At 70.2% G+C, this 11,212-nt stretch overlaps 1 protein-coding gene across 1 annotated transcript; it reads left to right on the top strand.

The window, feature by feature from the left end:
- Positions 1-591: 591 nt before the first annotated feature.
- LOC138101789 (nuclear receptor ROR-gamma-like) lies at positions 592-11,212 on the top strand. The gene is made up of 10 exons (XM_068999577.1): positions 592-601; positions 3,805-3,890; positions 5,561-5,702; positions 6,440-6,835; positions 7,639-7,760; positions 7,826-7,958; positions 8,882-8,989; positions 9,100-9,210; positions 10,499-10,608; positions 10,986-11,212. The coding sequence occupies exons 1-10, from the start codon at positions 592-594 to the stop codon at positions 11,145-11,147; spliced, it is 1,380 nt and encodes a 459-aa protein (XP_068855678.1). The 3' UTR covers positions 11,148-11,212.

The raw sequence follows: 11,212 nt of genomic DNA, 5'->3' as shown, positions 1-11,212 counted from the left end.
GGCCCCGCGCGGCTTTTCCCGGCACGGGCTGAGTAATTCGGGGCTCGGGGCTGACTCAGCCCCCCCCGGGGGTCCCGGTGCCCCCACCCCAACCCCCACCCCAACCCCCACCCCGGGCCGGATGCGCGGGCGGCGGCGGCGGCCCCAAAAAACTGGGGCGGGAGGAAAAGGGGGGCGGGGGGGGCTGGAACACGTGGGGGGGGTCACACGTGTGGGGTGTCACACGTGTGGGGGGTTCACGTGTGGGGGGGTCACACGTGTGGGGTGTCACACGTGTGGGGGGTTCACGTGTGGGGGTGTCACGTGTGGGGGGGGGTCACACGTGTCCAGGGGTGTCACACGTGTGGGGGGGTCACACGTGTGGGGGTGTCACACGGGTGGGGGGGGGTCACACGTGTCCGGGGGTGTCACACGTGTCCGGGGGGGTCACACGTGTCCGGGGGGGTCACACGCGTGTCTGTGTCACACCCCAGGCGAAGGAGCCGCTGTGGGGGTGTCACGGGTGGGTGAGAGCAGAGCCGGGGGGTGTTGGGGGGGGCACAGGAGCGTGCAAGGGCGGGCACGAGCATCCCTGAGTGTGCAAGGGCGGGCATGAGCACTGGTGAGTGTGCAAGGGCGGGCACGAGCATCCCTGAGTGTGCAAGGGCGTGCTGGAGCATCCCTGAGTGTGCAAGGGCGCGTGGGAGCATCCCTGAGTGTGCAAGGGTGTGCTGGAGCATCCCTGAGTGTGCAAGGGCGTGCACGACCACTAATGGGTGTGCAAGGGCGCGTGGGAGCATCCCTGAGTGTGCAAGGGCACACAGGAGCATCCCTGAGTGTGCAAGGGCGTGCATGAGCACTGGTGAGTGTGCAAGGGCACACAGGGGCATCCCTGAGTGTGCAAGGGCGTGCTGGAGCATCCCTGAGTGTGCAAGGGTGTGTGGGAGCATCCCTGAGTGTGCAAGGGTGTGTGGGAACATCCCTGAGTGTGCAAGGGTGTGTGGGAGCATCCCTGAGTGTGCAAGGGCACGTGGGAACATCCCTGAGTGTGCAAGGGCGTGCTGGAGCATCCCTGAGTGTGCAAGGGTGTGTGGGAGCATCCCTGAGTGTGCAAGGCCATGCATGACCACGAATGGGCGTGCAAGGGCCTTGCCCACCGTGCCAGGGCCGTACCAGCACCACACCAGTCCTGGACTGGGATCTCACCAGTGCCGTACTGGGGCTGTACTGGGAGCTCCCGGTGCCATACTGGGGCTGTACTGGGGCCATACTGGGAGCTGCCGGTGCTGCACTGTATGGGGCTGTACTGGGGCTGTACTGAGGCCATACTGGGGCTGTACTGGGGCTGTACTGGGGCCATACTGGGGCTGTACTGGGGCCGTACTGGGGCCATACTGGGGCCGTACTGGGAGCTACCAGTACCGCACTGGGGCTGTACTGGGGCCATACTGGGAGCTCCTGGTGCTGCACTGTATGGGGCCATACTGAGGCCGTACTGGGGTTGTACTGCGAGCTCCCAGTGCCGCACTGGGGCCGTACCGGGGCCACACTGGGAGCTCCCAGTGCCGCACTGGGGCCGTACTGGGGCCGGGCCCCGCGCGTTTCCTGCCGCGGGGCCGTGTCCCAGTTGTGGCTTTGTGGCTCCGGCAGCCGCCGGCACAGGGCGATGGGGGGCACCGGGGGCACCGGGGGCACCGGGGGCACTGCGGGGGCTCAGGGGGCACTGGGGGCACCGGGGACTTTGGGGACACTGCAGGAGCTCAGAGGGCACCGGAGACACTGCGGGGGCACCGGGGGCTCAGGGGACACTGCGGGGGCACAAGGGACACCGGGGGCACCGGGGGCACCGGGGGCACCGGGGGCACTGTGGGGGCTCAGGGGGCACAGGGGACACTGCGGGGACACCGGTGGCACCGGGGACTTTGGGGACACTGCAGGAGCTCAGGGGGCACCGGAGACACTGCGGGGGCACCGGGGGCACCGGGGGCTCAGGGGACACTGCGGGGGCTCAAGGGGCACAAGGGACACCGGGGGCACCGGGGGCACTGCGGGGGCTCAGGGGGCACAGGGGACACTGCGGGGACACCGGTGGCACCGGGGACTTTGGGGACACTGCGGGAGCTCAGGGGGCATCAGGGGCACCGGGGGCACTGCGGGGGCACCAGGGACACCAGGGGCACCGGGGACTTTGGGGACACTGCGGGGGCTCAAGGGGCACCGGGGGCACTGCGGGGGCACCGGGGACTTTGGGGACACCACGGGGGCTCAGGGGGCACCAGGGACACCGGGGGCACCAGGGGCACTGCGGGGGCTCAGGGGGCACCGGGGGCACCGGGGACTTTGGGGACACTGCGGGGGCTCAAGGGGCACAAGGGACACCGGGGGCACCGGGGGCACCACGGAGGCTCAGGGGGCACAGGGGACAGCGGGGGCTCTGCGGGGGCTCAGGGGGCACAGGGGACACCGGGGGCTCAGGGGGCACAGGGGACACCGGGGACACCGGGGGCACTGCGGGGGCTCAAGGGGCACGGGAGACATCGGGGGCACCGGGGGCACTGCCGGGGCACAGGAGGCACCGGGGGCACTGCGGGGACACCGGTGGCACAGGGGACTTTGGGGACACTGCGGGAGCTCAGGGGGGACCGGGGGCACCGGGGGCACTGCGGGGGCTCAGGGGACACCAGGGGCACCGGGGACACCACGGGGGCTCAGGGGGCACAGGGGACTTTGGGGACACCACGGGGGCTCAGGGGACACTGCGGGGGGACACCCCAGCCCAAGGGTGGCACCGGAGCCCCCTGGGGACACCGGGAGCGGAGGGGACACGGTGGGTGGCACGCAGGTGGCACCGGTGCCACGGGGGGATGTGCACACCCATGGTGACGTCAACGCGGAGGGGACACGGGGGTGGCACAGCGGCCACGTGGGACCGTGGGGTGACACGGGAGGGCACGGGTGGCACCCGGTCCCATGGGTGACACAGGAACCCATGGGTGACACAGAAAGGCACGGGTGGCACCCGGTTCCACGGGTGACACACGAACCCATGGGTGACACAGAAAGCCACGGGGGGCACCCGGTCCCACGGGTGACACACGAACCCATGGGTGACACAGAAAGCCACGGGGGGCACCCGGTCCCACGGGTGACACACGAACCCATGGGTGACACAGAAAGCCACGGGGGGCACCCGGTCCCACGGGGGACACAGGAACCCATGGGTGACACAGAAAGGCACGGGTGGCACCCGGTCCCATGGGTGACACACGAACCCACGGGTGACACAGAAAGGCATGGGTGGCACCTGGTCCCACGGGTGGCACCTGGTCCCATGGGTGACACACGAACCCATGGGTGACACAGAAAGGCACGGGTGGCACCCGGTCCCACGGGGGGCACCCGGTCCCATGGGTGACACAGAAAGGTACGGGTGGCACCCGGTCCCATGGGTGACACACGAACCCACGGGTGACACAGAAAGCCACGGGGGGCACCCGGTCCCACGGGTGACACACGAACCCATGGGTGACACACGAACCCACGGGTGACACAGAAAGGCACGGGTGGCACCGGGTGACACACGAACCCATGGGTGACACAGAAAGGCACGGGTGGCACCCGGTCCCACGGGTGACACCCGACCCCACAAGGGACACACGAGCCCGTGGGTGCCATCTGAAGCAGGGCAGAGCACGGGAGGACACGGGTGGTGGCACCGCGGGTCCCACGGGTGCCCGGGGACAGGGACCCCGTGCCAGGTGTCCCGCGGGTCCCACGGGTGCCCGGGGACAGGGGCCCCGTGCCAGCGTCCCCGTGTCCCCCCAGCCCACATCGAGGTGATTCCCTGCAAGATCTGCGGGGACAAATCCTCCGGGATCCACTACGGGGTCATCACCTGCGAGGGCTGCAAGGTGACGGGGGGGACATTGGGGGGACATTGGGGGGACAGGGGGACATGGGGGGACAGGGGGACATTGGGGGACATGGGGGACATGGGGGGACAGGGAGACATTGGGGGGACATTGGGGGGACATTGGGGGACATTGGGGACATTTGGGGGACACAAGGACACGGGGACATGGGGACATTGGGGGAACATTGGGGGGACATTGGGGGGACATTGGGGACACGGGGACATTGGGGGACGGGGACATTGGGGGACAGGGGACATTGGGGACATTGGGGGACATTGGGGACATTGGGGGACATTGGGGGGACATTGGGGACATTGGGGGACATTGGGGACATTTGGGGACATGGGGGACACGGGGGACATTGGGGGGACATCGGGGGACAGGGGGACATCGGGGGACATTGGGGACATGGAGGACATTGAGGGACAGGGGGAACATTGGGGGACATTGGGGACACGGGGGACATTGGGGGGACATTGGGGGGACATTGGGGGACACTGGGGACAGGGGAACATCGGGGGACAGGGGGACATTGGGGACATTGGGACATTGGGGGGACACAGGGACACGAGGGACATGGGGGACATTGGGGAACGGGGGACATGGGGGGACAGGGGGACATTGGGGACATTGGGGGGACATCGGGGGACATCGGGGGACACAGGAACACGGGGGACTTGGGGACAGGGGGACATTGGGGACATTGGGGGGACATTGGGGGACATTGGGGGGACATTGGGGGACATTGGGGGACGGGGGGACATGGAGGACAGGGGGACATTGGGGGACATTGGGGACATGAGGATAAGGGGGGACATGGGGATGTGGGGGGACATGGGAGGACATTGGGGACATTGGGGACATTGGGGGGACATTGGGGGGACACAGGGACACGGGGGACATTGGGGACATTGGGGACATTGGGGACATTGGGGGACAGGGGGACATTGGGGGACAGGGGGACATGGGGGAACAGGGGGGACACTGGGGACATTGGGGGGACATGGGGGGACATTGGGGGGACATTGGGGACAGGGGGACATCGGGGGACAGGGGGACATTGGGGACATTGGGACATTGGGGGGACACAGGGACACGAGGGACATGGGGGACATTGGGGAACGGGGGACATGGGGGGACAGGGGGACACTGGGGACATTGGGGGGACATGGGGGGACATGGGGGGACGGGGGGACACTGGGGACATTGGGGACATGGGAGGACACTGGGGACATTGGGGGCATTGGGGACATTGGGGGGACATGGGGGGACATTGGGGACATTGGGGACATTGGGGGGACATGGGGGGACATTGGGGACACGGGGACAAGGGCAGTAACGGGGGACAGGGGGATCTGGGCACACGGTGTGACCTCGGGGGTACCGTGAGGTGCCACGGGGGTGCCGGGAGGTGCCACGGGTGCCAGAGCGGTGCCAGAGCGGTGCCAGAGCGGTGGCACACGGGTGACACGGTGGCACACGGGTGCCAGGTGCCACACGGGTGCCAGGACGGTGGCACACGGGTGACACGGTGCCACACGGGTGCCAGAGCGGTGGCACACGGGTGACACGGTGCCGCATGGGTGCCAGGACGGTGGCACACGGGTGACACGGTGCCGCACGGGTGCCAGGACGGTGGCACCCGGGTGACACGGTGGCACCCGCAGGGCTTTTTCCGGCGCAGCGAGCGGCGCGGGCCGAGCCTGGCGTGCAGCCGCGGGCAGCGCTGCGACATCGACCGCGCCACCCGCACCCGCTGCCAGCACTGCCGCCTGCAGAAGTGCCTGCGCCTCGGCATGTCCCGCGACGGTGCGTGCGACAGCGGGCACCGAGCCGGGGACAGCGGGCAGCGAGCCGGGGACAGCGGGCACCGAGCCGGGGATAGCGGGCATCGAGCCTGGGGACACCGGGGCTGAGCCTGGGGACAGCGGGCACCGAGCCGGGGACAGCGGGCATCGAGCGTGGGGACAACGGGGCTGAGCCTGGGGACACTGGGGCTGAGCCTGGGACAGCGGGCACCGAGCCTGGGGACAGCGGGCAGCGAGCCTGGGGACAGCTGTGCCCACGGGGACAGCGGGGGCTGAGGCTGGGGACAGCGGGCACCGAGCCTGGGGACAGCTGTGCCCACGGGGACAGCGGGGGCTGAGGCTGGGGACAGCGGGCACCGAGCCTGGGGACACCGGGCCGTGCCCCTGGGGACAGCTGTACCCGTGGGGACAGCAGGCACCGAGCCTGGAGACAGCTGTACCCGTGGGGACACCACCCTGTGCCCCTGGGGACACCGGGCCGTGCCCCTGGGGACACCGGGCCGTGCCCCTGGGGACAGCTGTACCCGTGGGGACACCACCCTGTGCCCCTGGGGATATCTGTCCCCGCGTCTGGCGACACCTGTGCCGTGCCCGGCGACACCTGTGGCCACCCTGGGGACACCTGTGGCCACCCTGGGGACAGCCCGAGGTGGCCGTGAGGAAGGGCCGGGCGCTGCCGGGCAGTGTCGCGGCTCGGTGACAGCGCCGTGTCCCCCGCTGGCCCCTCTGTCTCCGCAGCCGTCAAGTTCGGCCGCATGTCCAAGAAGCAGCGGGACCGGCTCCAGGCCGAGGTGCTGGAACAGCTGGGAAGGAAAAATGGGGAAAATGGGGAAAATCGGGAAGAGCCGGAGCGGCGGGAACAGCCGGAACCACGGGGAAACCGGGAAAAACGGGAAAAATGGGAAAACCGCGAGCAGCGCGAACGGGAACGGGCGGCTCAGGGGCCACCGGAGCTCCCCCCGGCCGGGCGCTGTCCCCCGGTGTCCCCCGGTGTCCCCGCGGCGTGTCCCAGCGGGGCGTGGCCCGCGGAGGAGGCGACAAAGCGGGGACAGGACGGGGACAGGGAGGCGACGGCGACGTCCCCTCATCCCGGTACCGGCGGCGTCCCGGAGTCACCGGCGGGCCTGGAGATCGGTGAGTGCGCGGTGGCCGCGGGCGACTGGCACCCGAGGGGCCGGCGGTGTCACCTGCGGGGACGGGGCGCGGAGGGACAGGGCGCTGGCAGCTGTGGGTGGTGGCACCTCCGGATGTCACCTGTGGGTGCTCCGTGGTGGTGGCACCTGGCTCTGTCACCCATGGGTGCTCCGTGGTGGTGGCACCTGGCTCTGTCACCTGTGGGTGGTGACACCCGCCTCTCCCACCCACGGATGCTCCTCCACGCTGGTGGCCCCAGAGTCCTCGTGTCCCACTGTGCCACCTCTGTGTGTGCCCAGAGTGTCCTCTCCTGTCCCACCGTGCCACCTCTGTGTCCCCAGAGCTCCTGTCCCACCGTGCCACCTCTGTGTGTGCCCAGAGTGTCCTCTCCTGTCCCACTGTGCCACCTCTGTGTGCCCAGAGCTCCTCACCCACTGTCCCCTCCTGTCCCACCGTGCCACCTCTGTGCGTCCCCTCCTGTCCCACCGTGCCACCTCTGTGTGTGCCCAGAGTGTCCTCGTGTCCCACCGTGCCACCTCTGTGTCCCCAGAGTCCTCCTGTCCCGCCGTGCCACCTCTGTGTGTGCCCAGAGTGTCCTCCTGTCCCACCGTGCCACCTCTGTGCCCCCCCAGAGCTCTTGACCCACTGTCCCCTCCTGTCCCACTGTGCCACCTCTGTGTGTGCCCAGTGTCCTCCTGTCCCACCGTGCCACCTCTGTGTGTCCCCTCCTGTCCCACCGTGCCACCTCTGTGTGTGCCCAGAGTGTCCTCCTGTCCCACCGTGCCACCTCTGTGCCCCCCCAGAGCTCCTGACCCAGAGTGTCCTCCTGTCCCACCGTGCCACGTGCCACCCCCGCGCCGAGGAGCTGCAGGGCCGCCGCTGGGACAGCTTCACCCGCGAGGAGATCTGCGCCTACCAGAGCCAGGTGAGGGCCGGGCAGGGGACACGGCTGTCCCCAAGGGTGGCAGGGGGTGACGGCCGCTCCCGTAGCCCACGGCGGAGATGTGGCAGCGCTGTGCCCGCCGTGTCACCGAGGCCATCGAGAGCGTGGTGGAGTTCGCCAAGCGCCTGCGCGGCTTCCTGGAGCTCAGCCAGCACGACCAGATCGTCCTGCTCAAGGCGGGTACGCGGCCACCGCGTCCCCGTGTCATTGTCACCACCCCGGCGACACCCCGGCCCTTTGTCACCACCCTGGGGACGGCTCGGTGCCTTCTCCCCAGATCTGTGGCCACCTCATCCTCTTGTCCCCAGACCGATGGACACCCTGTCCCCTTGTCCCCAGCTCTAGGGCACCCTGTCCCCTTGTTCCCGGTCCCAGGGACACCCTGTCCCCTTGTCACCACCCCAGGGACACCCTGTCCCCTTGTCCCCAGCCCCAGGGCCACCTCGTCCCCTTGTCCCCAGCTCTAGGGCACCCTGTCCCCTTGTCCCGGGTCCCAGGGACACTCTGTCCCCTTGTCACCACCCTGGGGACAGCTCGTTGCCTTCTCCCCAGACCTGTGGCCACCTCATCCTCTTGTCCCCAGACCAATGGACACCCTGTCCCCTTGTCCCCAGCTCTAGGACACCCTGTCCCCTTGTCACCACCCCAGGGACACCCTGTCCCCTTGTCCCCAGCCCCAGGGCTACTCCGTCTCCTTGCCGCCAGCTCTGGGGCCACCCTGTCCCCTTGTGACAATCCCAGGGGTCCCACGGCGACGTGACAACCCCCAAAGTCCCCTCCATCCTCCTTGGCGAGGTGACAATCCCACGAACCCCATGGCGAGGTGACAACCCCCAAAGTCCCCTCCATCCTCCTTGGCGAGGTGACAATCCCAGGGGTCCCACGGCGACGTGACAACCCCCAAAGTCCCCTCCATCCTCCCTGGCGAGGTGACAATCCCACGAACCCCACGGCGAGGTGACAGTCCCCCCAAAGCCCCCTCCCTCCTCCCTGGCGAGGTGACACCACCCCGGGCCACCACGGCGGGGTTCCGGGCCCATCCCCTCGGGCCGGTGGCGGTGTCCCCGGTGCCAGCAGCGCTGTCGCCGCCCCGGGGGTGACAGGTGCCATGGAGGTTGTCCTGGTCCGGATGTGTCGCGCCTTCGACGCCGCCACCCGCTCCGTCCTCTTCGAGGGCAAACTCGCGGGGCCCGAACTCTTCCGCTCGCTGGGTGAGGCCGGCGACACCGGCGAGGGGGGACACGCGTGGGGGGGGGGGGGGGGCAGCGGGGGGGGTGGGGACAGCCGCGGGGACAAGGAGGTGACACGGGGCTGTCCCCAGGGTGCCCCGAGCTCGTCGCGTCCATCTTCGACTTGGCGCAGAGCCTGAGCGCGCTGCGCTGCTCCGAGAGCGAGCTGGCGCTGCTCAGCGCCCTGGTGCTCGTCAACGCCGGTCAGCGACCCGCCGTGTCCCCTCCGTGTCCCCTCCGTGTCCCTTCGGTGTCCCCTCCGTGCCCCCTCGGTGTCCCCTCCGTGTCCCCTCGGTGTCCGCTCGGGGTCCCCTCGGTGTCCCCTCAGCGTCCCCGCCCCCCTGTCCCACCCCGTGTCCCCTCCGTGTCCCGTCCGTGTCCCCGCCGTGTCCCCTCCGTGTCCCTTCGGTGTCCCCTCCGTGTCCCCTCCGTGTCCCCGCCATGTCCCCTCCGTGTCCGCTCGGTGTCCCCGCCGTGTCCCCTCCGTGTCCCCTCCGTGTCCGCTCGGGGTCCCCTCGGTGTCCCCTCAGCGTCCCCGCCCCCCTGTCCCACCCCGTGTCCCGTCCGTGTCCCCGCCGTGTCCCCTCCGTGTCCGCTCGGGGCCCCCTCGGGGTCTCCTCCGTGTCCCCTCAGCGTCCCCGCCCCCCTGTCCCACCCCGTGTCCCCGCCGTGTCCCCTCGGTGTCCCCTCGGTGTCCCCTCGGTGTCCCCTCAGCGTCCCCGCCCCCCTGTCCCACCCCGTGTCCCCTCCGTGTCCCCGCCGTGTCCCCTCGTGTCCCCTCGGGGTCCCGTCCGTGTCCCCTCCGTGTCTCTGCCGTGCCCCCTCGGGGTCCCCGCCGTGTCCCCTCAGCGTCCCCGCTCCCTGTCCCACCCCGTGTCCCCTCCGTGTCCGTGTCCCCTGTCCGTGTCCCCACATCCGTGTCCCTGTCCCATGTCCCTGTCCCGTGTCCGTGTCCGTGTCCGTGTCCCCTGTCCGTGTCCCCACACCCGTGTCTCGTGTCCGTGTCCATGTCCCGTGTCCCTGTCCCTGTCCCGTGTCCGTGTCCGTGTCCCGTGTCCGTGTCCCCACATCCGTGTCCGTGTCCCGTGTCCCTGTCCCTGTCCCGTGTCCCTGTCCGTGCCCCTGTCCGTGCCCCTGTCCGTGTCCCCACACCCGTGTCCCTGTCCCTGTCCCGTGTCCGTGTCCCTGTCCCGTGTCCGTGTCCCTGTCCCTGTCCCGTGTCCCGTGTCTGTGTCCGTGTCCGTGTCCCTGTCCCGTGTCCCGTGTCCGTCTCCCCACACCCGTGTCCCTGTCCCGTGTCCGTGTCCCTGTCCCGTCTCCCCACACCCGTGTCCAAGTCCCCACACCCGTGTCCCTGTCCCGTGTCCCGTGCCCCTGTCCCGTGTCCCCACACCCGTGTCCGTGTCCCGTGTCCCATCTCCCCACACCCGTGTCCCTGTCCCGTGTCCGTGTCCCTGTCCCGTCTCCCCACACCCGTGTCCGTGTCCCCAGGCCGGCCGTGCCTGCAGGACCGCCCACGGGTGGCCCGGCTCCAGGGACATTTGGACGTCGCCTTCCGGCTCCTGCTGCGCCGGACCCGCCGCGAGGGGCTCCTGGCCAGGGTGGGGACACCGCGGGGACACCGCGGGGACACCGCCGGGACACGCGTGGGGCTGCGGGAGCAACGGGGAAGGGCGCGAGGGGGGCAGCGTGGGGGTGTGGGGACATTGAGGGGGACAGGGTGGGGGTCCGTGGGCAGGGGGTGACGCTGGGTTGGGTGTGCCACGCGTGTCCCCCTCCCCGCGCGTGTCCCCGTGGGTGGCAGCCGTGTCCCCGTGGGTGACAACCGTGTCCCGGTGGGTGACAGCCGTGTCCCGGTGGGTGACAGCCGTGTCCCCGCGTGTCCCGGTGGGTGACAGCCGTGTCCCCGTGGGTGACAGTCGTGTCCCCGCGTGTCCCGGTGGGTGACAGCCGTGTCCCCACGCGTGTCCCCCCCCAGCTGCCCACCCCGGGCCGGCTCCGCGCTCTCTGCTCGCAGCACCTGGAGCAGGTCCAGGCTTTCCGCCGCCTCCACCCCGGCGGGATCTCGGCCGCCTTCCCCCCGCTCTACCGGGAGCTCTTCGCCCCCGACCCCGCCGATCCCCCCGCGGGGACCCGCTGAGCGCCACCCCGGGACCGCCGGGACCACCGGGATCACCGGGACCAGCCCTGACCCCGCTGAGCCCG

Source organism: Aphelocoma coerulescens, unplaced genomic scaffold, assembly GCF_041296385.1.
Source record: "Aphelocoma coerulescens isolate FSJ_1873_10779 unplaced genomic scaffold, UR_Acoe_1.0 HiC_scaffold_470, whole genome shotgun sequence".
Lineage (NCBI taxonomy): Eukaryota > Metazoa > Chordata > Aves > Passeriformes > Corvidae > Aphelocoma > Aphelocoma coerulescens.
The sequence above is the reverse complement of the archived record's forward strand: the minus strand, read 5'-3'. Positions and strand labels throughout refer to the sequence as shown.